The 14895-nt window shown below is 36.7% G+C and overlaps 2 protein-coding genes across 2 annotated transcripts; one reads left to right on the top strand and one right to left on the bottom strand.

Moving 5' to 3' along the window:
- Positions 1 to 5231: 5231 nt before the first annotated feature.
- LOC116864879 (olfactory receptor 51V1-like) lies at positions 5232 to 6176 on the bottom strand. Its single transcript, XM_032852694.1, has one exon. It carries the CDS (start codon positions 6174 to 6176, stop codon positions 5232 to 5234), a length of 945 nt encoding a protein of 314 aa, XP_032708585.1.
- Positions 6177 to 13297: 7121 nt separating this feature from the next.
- LOC116865348 (olfactory receptor 51V1-like) lies at positions 13298 to 14242 on the top strand. Its single transcript, XM_032853620.1, has one exon. The coding sequence runs from the start codon at positions 13298 to 13300 to the stop codon at positions 14240 to 14242; it is 945 nt and encodes a 314-aa protein (XP_032709511.1).
- Positions 14243 to 14895: the final 653 nt, after the last annotated feature.

The raw sequence follows: 14895 nt of genomic DNA, 5'->3' as shown, positions 1-14895 counted from the left end.
AAAAAGCTCTGGAGATGCATGGTGGTGATGATTATACATCAATGTAAATATTTAATACCACTGAACTGTGCACTGAAAAATAATGACAATTGTAAATTTTTTGTTATGTATATTTTGTCACAACAAATATAAAATCCTTATTACATTCCCTTCAACTAAAAGGAAACAAACAAAAGTATCCCTATAGATTCCAAATCAAAGGAGTTAAATACAGAAATTTAAAAATGGAGATTGTGATAGACTGAAAGTGTTTATGTTTTACTCCATGACTTATGAATATATTAGCTAGCTCACATGGCAAAAGGGTGCAGATGTGATTAAGTTAAGGAACTTGAGACAGGGAGATTTTTCTGCATTATCTAGGTAGAATTATGTAATCATAGGGTCCTTGTAAGAGGGAGGTCTAAGGGTCAGACTTAGAACAGAAAAGGGACAACAGAAGTAAATGTCATATTAAGGCTACAGCTGAAGAATGAAGACCACCTCCAGAAATTAGATTTTCCTTTATATCCCCTAAAAGAACAGAACCCTGCTGACCCGTTTTGGACTTCTAACTTCCAGCATTGTAAGATAATAAATTTGTGTTTCTTAAACAACTAGATTTGGGGTAATTTGTTATAGCAGCATTAGAAAACTAATACAAAGATATCTTACAATCAGTTGAAGAAGTAAGTGCAGCTTCCAGGATGAGGCAAGATTAATCCTATAGGGATTGTTACACTGATAGAAGATAGTCTAAGTCTTAGAGATTTATGTTTGCAGCAATTCTAATACAGGTGCAGTATCAATAGGGTTCTATCAGAAAAGTGAGATTTTTTTTTTTTGAATGAGATTTGATAATTGGATTCTAAAACACAAAGAGCATAATGATGAATCAGAAATTGTCTTTGTCCTCAAGATGGTTCACATCTAACTGGAGAAAAATGAAAACAGACATATAGAGCATTTCTGGATTACATTAAAAATCCTATGTGAAAAAAGTAACTTAGACAATACGTTCAAGATCATTTTGTGATGGGATTAGAAGTCCTTATGGACCCATGGAATTATGAATTTATTGACTTAAACTCTATTGCAATATGGTAGTATTTAGATTTGCTTGGCAGAGGCATGGTGAGAGTAACACTTACTATTGCTTCTATCTAGAAGACAGTATACTACAACTGGTGGGAGCAGTGAGCTAGTGATTTTCCCACATAATTAAAAGAATATATACAGTTCAAGTATCCCACTGTTTATATAAATTTAAAGATAATTCCAAATGTGTCAGAATGCAGACAATTCTGGACAAACTAATTCCAAATTAATGCTTTTAAGCCCCATAAACATCACTGGACATGTATTCTTCACAAAGATGAAATTCACCATCTTCCTAAAAACACAAAAATACAAAAAGGTATGGAAAAAATATGTAGCAGTGCCAAAATATTCATTCAGAATTCATTTACTAACTCATTTTTAAAGAAAAATTATATTGAGAATGCACTTTGAATCCTGGTTAATACTATTGAGGATACAGTGGTAAAAAAAAAAAAATGAAAGTGAAACCAACAGAATAGACCCCATCCTTCAAATATTTATAGTCTAAAAGGTAAAATAATCAGTAAAAAATAAATTCATCAGATTACCACAATGTACACTTTAAATATCTTATCATTTTCTTTTTTTATTCTCTGCTTTCTTTTTTTTTAAATTTTTTAATTAACATCTAATATATTAGTTGCTTCAGGTGTACAGGTCTGTGAATCATCAGTCTTACACATTTAACAGCACTCACCATAACACATACCCTCCCCAATGTCCATCACCCAGCTATCTTATCTCTTCCCCCCCAACCCCTCAGCAACTCTGTTTATTTCCTGAGATTAAGAGTCTTATAGTTTGTCTCCCTCCCCAGTCCCATCTTGTTTCATTTTTCCTTCCCTACCCTACATGACCTCCCACCCTGCCTCTCAAATTCCTCATATCAAAGAGATCATATGATAATTGTCTTTCTCTGATTGACTTATTTCACTTACCATAATACCCTCTAGTTCCATCCCCGTTGCTACAAATGACAAGATTTCATTTCTTTTGATGGCTTCATAGTATTTCATTGCATATATATATATATATATATATATATATATCTCACATCTCCTTTATCCATGCATCTGTTGGTGGACATCTAAGTTCTTTCCATCATTAAGATATTGTGGACATTGCTGCTATAAACATTCGGGTGCATGTGCCCCTTCAGATTACTACATTTGGATCCTTAGGGTAAATACCCAGTAATGTGACTGCTGGGTCATAGGGTAGCTCTCTATATATGAAAACCTCTATTTTAAATGATTAAAGAGTTAATACTTATTCATCAAGAGTGGTACCATTTTCTACTTGGTACTACTCTTGATGAATAAGTATTAACTCTTTAATCATTTAAAATAGAGGTTTTCATATATATATGATCCTGTACTTTTCAGCAAAGATTTGGAACACTGAAATGTGTTACAACATGGATGGACATCAAAAGCTTATGCACAGGGTGCCTGGGTGGCTCAGTGGGTTAAGGCCTCTGCCTTCCGCTCAGGTCATGATCCCAGTGTCCTGGGATCCAGTCCCACATCGGGCTCTCTGCTCAGCGGTGAGCCTGCTTCCCTCTGTCTCTCTCTGCCTGCTTCTCTGCCTACTTGTGATCTCTGTAAAATAAATAAATAAAATCTTAAAAAAAAGCATTATGCACAAGTAAAGTCAAACAAAAACAAAACAAAAACCAAAAAACAAAAAAAAAAGTGCCTTGTATGTTTCCATTTGTAAGACATATTCAGACTGAAAAATCTATACTGACAGTAAGGAGATTAAGTGGTGGTCAAAGACTGGGGCTGAAAATAGAAAATGATTCTAAATAGGTACAAGTTTTCTGTTTTGAGGGACTTATATTCTAAAATTAGATTGTGGAGAAAATTGAAATATTGAAAAATATACTAAAAATGCTGAATTCCATGGTGATGTTAATTATATTTCAATAAATTTTGGTCATTCTCACATGATTTTGGCATGCTCATACCTATCTTTAAAACACCTTTCCATTTGGATTCATTGATATAATGCTCCCCTAGTTATTATCAGATCCTTTTCAAACTATCTTTGGTGGTTCAACTATATTGTATTTTAATGTTCAAGTATTATAGCATACTCATACTTGATCAAGTTATCCACCTTCATGATCTCAAATACCATGTTCATGCTCATGACTTTCAAATTCATAATCCAGCTTTATTCTTCTCATCAGCTACCTGATACCTATATCAAACCTCTGCTGGACATCTCTTCTTCAGTGTACCTTGATAAGAACAATAAATTTAAAAGCCTACATCAGAATCAAGTCCCATGCACCTGCACCTTGCTTATCTCAGTAAGTGGCTATAGGATCTCTGGAGTATCTCATCTCAAAAATCTAAACATGGCTGGCACCTCCGTGTCTCTTGTCCCTGACAGTCAATCAATTACCAGAACTTTTGACCCCACCTATCAAATATATCTGGTATGTGCCCACTTCTTGCAACTCCCTGAGTGAACCCTTATTCAATAGCTACTGTATCCTTTTATTAAGACACTCCTCTCTGGTCTTCTGCTGTCACCTCTTGTCCTTCTCATCTATTTGGCACAAGACTGACTTTCTTAACATACATGATTGATTATTTCACCATTCTGATTACAATTCATAAGTACTTACATATCACCCTAAGGATTAAGACTTATCTTTCCTAACATTGCTTCTATCTGCTTTTCAGCTTTTATGTCTGAATCTCATAGTCAGGTATTTGCTTGCTTTTCATACAGTCTGATGTATTCTCAATGTTTTTGTTTCTTCTTCTGATTGCTTGAAAACGCCTTCTTTTTTATATTCCTCTGGTTGTTTTCAAGCCTCAACTACACATTACTTTCTCAGGGCAGTCACCAATTCCTCTGTACTCTTAATATGTCCCCAGTTAGGCTTGTCACTGCTCTCCTGATTTCTCAATAATGATATTTATCAGAATTTTTAATTTGGATGTATGATTAAAAATTTGTGTCTGTGTCACCTCTTATACTGAAGGCAAAATGATCTTTTGCTCTCCACAGTTTCCCTTTACCTGAGCAATGCCTAGTACTGTGTCTGAAACACTGAGGGTACTTACTCAATATTTGTAATGGATTTTATTAATTCTCCACAGATTCTTCAAACTCAATATGTTCAATGCAGTTTCCACTATCTCCACTTGCATAAATAATGCTCTTTATTTGTCACTATCTCATTGAAAGACACATCATCAATTTGATATCACAAACCAGAAACATGAGCATCAACTATGAAAGTACTCTGTTCAGCAAGGCACATGCAGTTATTAAGGTGTGTCCCTAGGTCCTAAATATTATTCTATCCCTTATCTGATTTTCTCTTTTCACAGCCATTGCTCTAAGAGAGGCATCATCAGTTCTCAATCCTGCTTTTGCAGAACTTTCAAACTAAAATCTTTTCTGTATACTATGGAGAATTTAAAATACCATTAAGAAATCCCAATGGAAAAAAAATCCCAATGATATTCAGGGAAAAAGTGAAGAATGAAATTTTTATGTGGAAAAAATATTTATAGCATGGGAAAAAGTAAGAATAAAATCTTTGGGATAGCTGGATTCCATATCTTTTTATTTCAAAATTCCTTTGATAGACTTGCATTATCACTAATGGGGAAAAAATAATGGAGGTGGGGGAAAGCTCAACATTATAGTTTCAGATGTCCCGCACCTCACCTGTAGGAATGAAGAAAGTCCAATTTCACCATATTATGTATTTTGATATAAGGACCAATTAATGGAAGAATCTAAGCAATAAGCATGTTTCCAAAATTGAGGAGGAAGAGGGTCTAAATGGAATGAAAATTTGATGAACGGAGAGTCATGATTTTCATATAGCAACCATGTTTCAAGACATGTCAACAAAATGCAGAGACACTTGTTCCTTACATGATGGCCATGATTATTCTACAGCAGACATTCAGAAATATTTTCTGGAATGTGTATTTTAAAAATTAGTTCTATTTTGCCTCTTGTATTATAAAACCTCTTAAGTTCTTTAACACTCAAGTTCTCATTAAACAATAAAATGTTATAGTAATTATTATTCAGCGATTGCAAGTTGTTGCACATATGGGAAGTAGCTTCACTCTTCTGACCTTAAACATTCTTACTGATTGCATCCAAGGCTCCTACTTCATTTTTGGGGAAAACCACTTCTTCATCCGGCTTCGGATCTGCTGGGTCTTTACACTGTAGATGATTGGATTCATCAGGGGTGGAAAGAGAATATAGATATTGCCCATAAGCACATGAACAGAAGGTGAGAGATGCTTTCCAAAGTGGTGCACCATGGTGAGGCCAATGATGGCGATGTAAAAGACCAGGACAGCACAGATGTGGGACACACAGGTCTGCAAGGACTTGAGCCTCTCCTCCCAGGATGCAATTGCCAGCACTGTATGCAAGATGAAAACATAGGAGATGAGAATGAGCACAGCATCCAACAACAAGGTACAAATGACCAGAGCCAGGGCATAGAAGCTATTGAAGCGGATGTCAGAGCAGGCGAGTCGGAGTAGGTCCTGGTGCAGGCAGAAAGAGTGGGAGAGGATGTGGGGGCGGCAGTAATGGAAGAACTTCAGGCAAATGATGACAGGAAGAATGGACAATGCACTTCTCATCAAAATGGCCACCATGACATGAATGACTCTGTTGTTGGTCAGGATGGATGTGTAGCGTAGAGGATTGCAGATTGCAATGAAGCGATCAAAGGCCATGGCCAGAAGGACTCCAGACTCTGTGCCAGAGAGACCATGGACAAAGTAAGTCTGTGAAATGCAGGCATCCAGACCAATCTCCTGGCTGAGCCCCCACAGGACCCCCAGCACCGTGTGCACTGTGGAAAGCCCTATGCACAGGTCAGTGAATGCCAGCATGGCCAGGAAGTAGAACATGGGCTCATGCGAGCTCCGCTCTGTCTGGATCACATGCAGCACCAGGCAGTTTCCCAAGAAAACCACAGCATAGATGGAGGAGAAAGGAATCGAAAACCAGCGATAGTACTGGTCTAGGCCAGGGAACCCTGTGAGAATGAATACTGAGGTGTTGATAATGGAAGTAGAAGAAGCAGACATGATTATGTGAAGGTAATTTTCCAGAGAAGATTGATATTTACTGACCAGTTTTGACCAACGATCTGCTGTGTTGAGAGTAGTGGAGTATAACACAGCTACTCACACTGTAGCACAGGTAAGGCACATTGTAGAATCCCATGGAAGCTCCACTCTACAGGAGAAGCCACAGCCCAGGATGATTTCCCAAGAAAGCTCCTTGACAGTAGGTCTCAGGTCGTAGAAGCAAGTCAATGCCCTGACCATTTTCGGCAAACTAGGTCATTAACTTCATTCTCTTTTAATCCTTCTGAGTCACTTGTAGGACACACAGCAGGTGACAGTGGCTAAAGTTCTTGAGGGCATAGGGCTGTTCCTGCTGTGCTGCTCCTGAGGAAGCCCCCTGAACACTGTGATTGTGATCTTCTTGCCAGTGATTGTGGCACTGGGAGTCAGAACACTCAGATTTATGAGAAAGGAATGAACAGGATTGTGTGGGTCAGGTGGACCCAGGCTCCTGGGAGGCCACCATTCCCATTTGGAGGCTGACATAAGTGAGAGATCCAATCCAGTCACTCACTGCAGGGTTTGAGTCCCTGGGACTGAGATGAATGGATAAAAGGCCACATTTTCTAGGGTCCACAGATCTTTTTAATGCTAGAGGGAGAGAGAATCACTGTGTTGACGGAAAATTTAATACCTACTCAGAAGAACACAAGAAGTAAATACCCAAGGGAAAAGATAGTACCAGAAGAATTTTTAGTCTTTATTTCAGTCTGAAATCAACCAAAATATTTACATAAGGTTTACATGAGGCTTATTCATTTTTTCTTCCTAAATTTCACTTTTATTATTCACTGAATTCCTCAGTAAACATTTCTCCCTTTTATGAGCCCCTGAAAAATTTGTCTCCTTTTTGGCAGACATAATATAAAGAACCATATATAAAACATTTGGAAAAAATACTGTAAAAATGACAAAAAACATATTGCCATTCACTTGAGTGTCAATAGTACAACGTTAATAATGCACTCATGAGTGAAATAGTTAAAATATTTTCTTCTCTTTATTATCTGTATAATAAATCACTAGTGCTGTATAAAAAATTATAGATAACTGGGGTGCCTCAGTGGCTCAGTTGGTTAAGAAAATGACTCCCGTTTCTGCTCAAGTCATGATCTCAGGGTCAAGAGATCAAGCCCTGTGTGGGGACTCCATGCTAAGCAAGTAGTCTGCTGGAGATTCCCTCCCTCTCTCAGTGCCCTTCCACTGCTTGCTCTCTCTCAAATCAAAAAAATATATATATTAAAAAAATAAAAGAAAATGGAAAAAAAAAAAAAGAAAGAAATGGGGCACCTGGGTGGCTCAGTCAGTTAAACGTCTGACTTGGTTTTGGCTTAGGACATGATCTCATGGGCTGTGGGATCGAGCCTTGTGTTGGGCTCTACACTTGGCAAGGAATCCACTTGAAGTTTCTTTCCCTCTGTCCCTGCCCCAACTCATGCATGCCCATGTCTTCCTAAAATAAACAAATATATCTTTAAGAAAATAAAATTATAGATAACTATTTTGGTCACATTTTATTTTTTCCTTTGAGATATTTTCAATAATTTTATGGGAAAGTTTTAAGTACAAAGAACATTTTCATGAATGATTTAATGATGTTTTCTACCCAATGCCCTATCCTTCCTGAATTCTTTAGTGTGTGTTTTCTACAATCAAGGACATTCTCTTACATAAATATAAAATAATCATCATCATGAAATTAACTCAGACACATTATTATCACCAAATTTTCAGACCCCAGATAAACTTTCTCCCATTATGGGGTGCCTGAGTGGCTCAGTGGGTTAAGCTTCTGCCTTCAGCTCAGGTCATGATCTCAGGGTCCTGGGATCGAGCCCCACATTGGGCTCTCTGCTCAGAGGGGAGACTGCTTCCCCCTCCCTCTTCCTGCCTCTCTGTCTACTTGTGATCTCTGCCTGTCAAATAAATAAATAAAATCTTTAAAAAAATGCTTAGTAATGTACTATATCCCCATTTATTAAAAAAAAACTTTCTCCAATTATACCATCAATGTAATTTATAGTAAACAAAAATGCAGTTCAGAATCATGTATGTATTAGTATTCCTACTTTTTAAAATTCCTTCCCTGTGAAATGTCTTCAAATTTCTTTGTTTTGTATAACTTAAAAGTTTTTGAAAATTACAAGTCAAGTATTTTTTTTTTAATTTTACTTACTTATTTATTTGACAGACAGAGATCACAAGTAGGCAGAGAGGTGGACAGAGAGAGAGGGAGAAACAGGCTCCCCACTGAGCAGAGAGCCTGATGCAGGGCTTGATCCCAGGACTGTGAGATCATGACCTGAGCCAAAGGCAGAGGCTTTAACCCACTGAGCCACCCAGTTGCCCCACAAGTCAACTATTTTATAGAACGCTTCTCATCTGAGTTTGTTTGATTTGGCCTCATGGTTAGATTCAGATTGTGCAGGAATGTAATGACAATGAGGTTCTATTCTTCTCATGTATATATTCAGGCCATATGTAGTTTGAATCTGTCCAAATCCTCATGGTGATCAACATGAGTATTTGTTAAGGTTGAGTCTTCCAGGAATCATTACAGTAAAATTGTATATTTTCCTTTGACTTTAAAAAGTATTTTGCAAGAGAATATTTGACACTATGGAACTATTTTATTGTTTTTATTTTATTCAATAGGTAATTATCAGTCACTATCATTTTTTTAGTGTTCAATTTGCTCCAGATTTGGTCATTAAGAGGACCATAATTTGGCTTTTGCATCTTTTTGACATTTGTTTTACCACTTCTTTAGTTTTTGGCATAATGGTATGTTCAGCATACTTTCCCTAGCCTGGCCCTATCAGCATCTATTTTCCCAAAAAGCTAGGGGCCTTTTCATACAGATTACTATTTAGAAGCTTAAGATGTGGATGCTAGATGGGTCATTTCTATAGGGGAACTGAGCTAGGATATTACATTCATATATATTTCTCCATATACATATATTGAAAATCTCAATGCACATTTACAAGTCAATTATCTTTATTCATGATTATAAAGTTGCCACAAACACAGAATCATTGAATACTGAACTATTGCTGCTAGGAAAAATAAAAGGTAAGATTTCTATAAACCTTAGTCAAAACATTAGTGAGTATAACAGAATTTTGCATTTAATAACATTTAGCAGGAACCCCATCATGTTGTATAGGTTCACTTGCCAGTGTCACTATGAAACAAGTCAGTCTCATCAGCACTGAAAACCTGCTTATGCACCAAACCCTTTTCCTATAACATTTAGCAGATAATGAAAGTTTCATCTGCTTCATGATCTATTGACTCTGCCCTGCCTGAAGTTGCACATTTTTCATGCCATATTGCCTTTTGAAACATGCAAACCAGCTAGTACTAGCTCAGTGAGGTTCACTGAGTATGGTGACCCTAAATTTCTAAATCTCAGAAGGATGCCCACTATGCAGCTTTTGCCATCTGTCATCTCATGAATCCACAAATGTAGCTGGTTTTCCATCTTTTCCATCACTTTACCATGCACTACAGACATCTCCCCTACAGATCAGAGAATTCTCTTTTTCTTTCCTTAGGAGTACCATATCATTAGTTTGTTAACATTGAACTCACATAAACTCACATACACCATCATTACAAATCATGCCTGAAGGAAACTTATCTCATGCACACACATATTTTCTCTATATGGTACATCAATAACCTTCTTGCACTTAAGAATGGTGGAAAAACTTCAGCACTGTGCTTGGAGGCCATTTCAAATAGTGAAATAACCACCCAAAATACAAAAATTCTTAAAACATGGCACTAAATACACCAGGAACAGGGTGATGCATATAATCATTGAATCAACGTGTTGTATACCTGAAATTAATATTACATTGATTTTTGAGAGTTCTATTGACGTATATGATTCATTGATTCATTACTCAGCATTGCCAGTCTGCTGATGTTATCATCGAAGTCATTCTTTATTTCCGTTAAGGTGTTTTTTTTATTTCTAGCATTTCATTTTAATTTTTTCATAGAGTTTCCATCTCCTTGCTTACATTATCCATCTGTTCTTGTATATTGTATACGTTTTCTATCCATGCCCTTACCGTATTAATCATAGTAATTTTCAGTTCCTTGTTTATGAATGTGACTCGTATCTGAGTCTGGTTCTGATGTCTGCTTTGTATCTTCAGATTGTATCTTGGTTTCTTTTTAGCAGGAAGTTAGCAATAAGCTTTTGTTGAAGTATGGACAAAATGCATCAATGATAGGTACTAAGATGCATAAGCATTCAGTGTGTGGTTTTATATTAAACTAGCTTCAGGTTGGAACATTAAACATTTATTGGAGTCATACGTGTTGAAGCTTTCAAATTCCTCTATTTTTTTTGTCTCTACCCTTGTCTTCAGTTTTCCTAAGAATGCCTTAAATAGAGTGTGCACCTTGTAGGTTTTCAGCTGTAACCCACTGTTAATATACTAAGCCCTGTTGATATTGTGGAAAGAAGCGAGAGAGGGAAAACATTCTTTTACCTAATGGCAAGTGTGTCTTTTGGTGCGCCTGGGTCTTTAGGCTGTGATATTTACTTGTGTTAATTTGCTTTTCCCTCCCTTTTGGGTGAGATAGGAAGGCTACAGAGAGCCGGAGCTGGATAATTCCCTTTTCCCCTTCTGCCTGAGATAGACACTGGCAAAGTCTCTTCTACTGGAAAGTAAGCATTTCTCAGGAACACCACACTGGATGTGTTTCAAAATGGCTAATTGCACCCTCCCCCTGCTTCAGACACAAGATGATTTTTTTTCTTGGCTTTTCACTGGAAGAACTTTGTGGGTTCTTCAAAGTAAAGTTCATAAAAGTATACTGCCATGTTATTAGAGTCTGCAGAACCCTCTCCCTTTCATGTTAACCCATACTGAGCACCCTGAACTTCATCAACAGTGCTGATTAAGTATTTTATTTTATATAAGCATTTATAGTTCCCTCAGCTTCTTTTGTCATTCTCTTTATTCACCTTTCTCTTTGCACTTCTAGATTGTGGTTTGCCCTGTAACTTCAGTTCTCTGATGGGTTTGAGAGAAGAATGATTTTCAGTTTGTTTAGTTTTTATTATTGTTGCTATAAAAATGGGAATGGTAACTTCTGAGGCCTTTCATGTCAGAACAGAAACCAGAAGCATAACAATTTGATTCTGAAATTTGAAAAAAATTCCATTATAATTGCACCCCCAAAATAAAATATTTGACATTAAATCTAAAAAAAATGTTCAAAATGCTAGAATGAAAACTACATAATAGTAATGGAAAGATCAAAGAATAGAGCGATCTAAATATATTCCATATTCATGGATTGGAAGACATGCTAATTTCCCCCAGTTTTATTTTCTAGTTCAACACAATCCCAATCAACTTCTTCACAAGTTTTATGCACATATTTACAAATGTATCCCAATATTTATATGTATGGGCAAAGGAACGGTGGTAGCCAGAACAAATTTAGAGAACCTTGCTGGATTTTAAGACTTTTCTTATAAAGCCACAATAATCAAGGTAGTGTGGTGTGGTAGAAGAAGGAAGACATAGATTAATACCTGAATAGAGAGGTCAGATACACCACATAAATGCATTCAAATGATTTTTGGCCAAAGTTCAAAGACAAACCAATTGAGAAAGTGTAGCCTTTTTCAAAATGAAAGTGCTAGAAGACAGAAACAAACTTGATACCATTTACAGAAACCAATTCAAAATGGATTATAGAACTAAAGATAAAGTGTAACACTTCTAGGAGAAAAGGAAGACTTGTGACCCTGGATTTGACACTGAGTTTGTAGATATAACATAGCATATACCTTCAAAGAAAAAAATATATAAATTAGAGTTTGTCAACATGAAAGCAATTGCTTTGCAAAAGTCACTGTTAAGAGAAATAAAGGACCTGAAAAGAACTATTTGCAAATCAAGCGTCTGCTAAGGGTTTTGTAATTTAAGTGTGTAAAGAACTTTACAAACTCAATAAGAAAAGAACTTCATCACAAAAGGAAAAATTATTTGAACAAGCACTTCACCAAGACATGTATATATAACAAATAAGCATGTGAAAAGATGCAAAAGAATCATAAGGGAAAGACAAATTAAAACCACAGTGATATATCACTACACATCTATTAATATAGCAAAACAAAAGAAAACAAAAAAATCTGACCATACAAGGTATTGGCCTAGATGTGGAGGAACTGTAATTCTCATACACTGCTGGCCTGAATGTCAAATGGTAACTTGCTTTGGAAGACACATTGGCAAGTATTTTAGAAAGTTAAATAAATACGTACTATAGGAGTTAGCCATTCTCTTTCCAGCTATCACCTGAGCTGAAGTCTTGGTTTGGTACTTTATAGTTTAAAATGTCATTTATGTTATATAGAAAGATATAAGGGATAAAAACACAGAGGATCAGAAAAAGGGGGAATCTCATGAAGAATAATGAGGTACATAAAAATAAAGAAAAATATAATGAAGTACAACTAAAAAGGGTAAATGATTTAGAGAGGGGCTAAACAATGTGGAATATGTAAAAAAAAAAAGTTCTCATTCCTCTTAGTTTGTTAGGATTCTTTCAACTAAATTTTAATGTTCTGCAAAGTTAGTTTACTTTAATCAGTTTGTTTCCTCTGGGGTCTTATAGCCCCTTGGGAATAGTGACAGAAACATTTGTGGTACCCAAGAGAAATATTAGCAATGCATTTCACATTTTACTGAGGATAATAATAGCCATGGCTGTTACCTTCTTTGCGGAATGAACAGAGACTCCCAGAAGTCCAGCCCCAAATCCAAATCCCATTAGCATCATTGTTTTTGCATAAAACCCCCCTAGTTTCTTGGCATACGTAGCCACTGGTCCTGGAAAATCTGTCTAGACAATGGATTTTTACCTTAAAGAATACAGAAGCAGGTCTCTGTTTTTCTAAGTTTATGACACTTAAGGAAACTGTTTTATATTTTAATTTCTTTTCTTCTCAAAAGCTGACAAATGTTACTAGAAATTAGATGAGAGTAAACTGATCTAACTTGTAGCATCTCTCTAGAAATATTTTCAATCATCTACTAATGTCTCCCATCTCTATCTTGAATGTCAGTAGTTCCAGATTTATTCTCACTGGTTTTCCTGGCCTTGAAGTTCACTATCTCTGGATCTCCATCCCTTTCTCCTCCATTTATGCTATGATCTTCCTGGGAAACTGCATGGTGCTGCATGTGATCTGGACTGAGCCAAGCCTACACCAGCCCATGTTTTACCTCCTTGCCATGCTGGGCCTCACAGACCTGTGCATGGGACTGTCCACTATGTACACAGTGCTGGGGGTCCTGTGGGGGATCATTCGTGAGATCAGCCTGGATTCCTGCATTGCCCAGTCCTACTTTATCCATGGTCTGTCCTTCGTAGAGTCCTCTGTCCTCCTTGCTATGGCTTTTGACCGATACATTGCCATTTGCAACCCACTACGCTACTCTTCCATCCTAACTAATGACAAAATCATGAAAATCGCGGTGGCAATCTTATGTAGGAGTTCTTTACTCATACCTCCAGTCATCATTCGCCTAAAGTTCTTAAATTATTGCCGCCCCCACATCCTTTCTCACTCTTTCTGCTTGCACCAAGACTTAATTAGAATGGCCTGTTCAGACATCCGCTTCAACAGCATTTATGGTCTAGCCCTGGTAATCAGCAACCTATTGTTGGATGCAGTGCTCATACTTATCTCCTATATCATGATCTTGTATGCAGTCTTAGCTATTGCATCACGGGAGGAGAGAATCAAGTCCTTGCAGACCTGTGTATCTCACATCTGCGCTGTTTCAGTTTTCTATATCCCCATCATTGGTCTGACTATGGTGCACCGCTTTGGAAAACACCTCTCACCATTGGTTCATGTCCTCATGGGCAACATCTATATCCTTTTCCCACCCTTGATGAACCCCATTATTTATAGTATCAAGACCCAACAAATACGAAGGAGAGTCCAGAGATTGTTTTATCTGAAAGGAATGTAAGTCTTGAGATCAAATGTGAATGTTTTTAAAAGTCAACAAGTGGAGTTTAAAAGGGTAAGTCAGTAAATAATTATAAATATATTTAATGACTTTTACTTGTATGTTTGTCATGTTACTCCCTCTCCATTTTTCCCCACAACCATAAGTCAGTGAAACTGATATAGGTTATACTGTGATCAATTTTATAAATCAGAAAATACATATATAATGGGGCTGAGGATCCTATTAATGTATAAGGCACATTCACTATTAAAATATATATCTTACCATGCTCAGGTGAGTGAAGGTACTTTGGGATCTACTTGTAAAGGAAAAGATAAATTTTACTGATTAAAATCCTTTAATTATTTAAGTGTCAGCAATGATCTTAGTCCATTTCCACTACCTTAGATAGGTAGCATTCTTGTTTATTCAACCATTCTCCCTGCTAACCACTTTATCCACATGGTCATGTAATGGAGTAAATATCATGAAGAAATTTGACTCTTTGGGCCATTTAAAAAGTAGTGAGACAAACAACGAAAAACTAATCTTGATATCAAGTTACTCACCAGCCACTCAATCTTTCCCTACTCCCTTCCTATGAGGAGTAATTGAACTAAAGATATTGACAAGCAGTAATTGCCAGGGTAGAATGAAATAGACTTTTGTGA

This window comes from Lontra canadensis, unplaced genomic scaffold, assembly GCF_010015895.1.
Source record: "Lontra canadensis isolate GAN:19392208 unplaced genomic scaffold, GSC_riverotter_1.0 scaffold7, whole genome shotgun sequence".
Taxonomy (NCBI): domain Eukaryota; kingdom Metazoa; phylum Chordata; class Mammalia; order Carnivora; family Mustelidae; genus Lontra; species Lontra canadensis.
This window is presented reverse-complemented; position numbering and strand designations above follow the sequence as displayed.

Coding starts and splice junctions, on each gene's coding strand:
- LOC116864879 (XM_032852694.1), bottom strand. CDS start 6,176: ATGTCTGCTTCTTCTACTTCCATTATCAACACCTCAGTATTCATTCTC.
- LOC116865348 (XM_032853620.1), top strand. CDS start 13,298: ATGTCTCCCATCTCTATCTTGAATGTCAGTAGTTCCAGATTTATTCTC.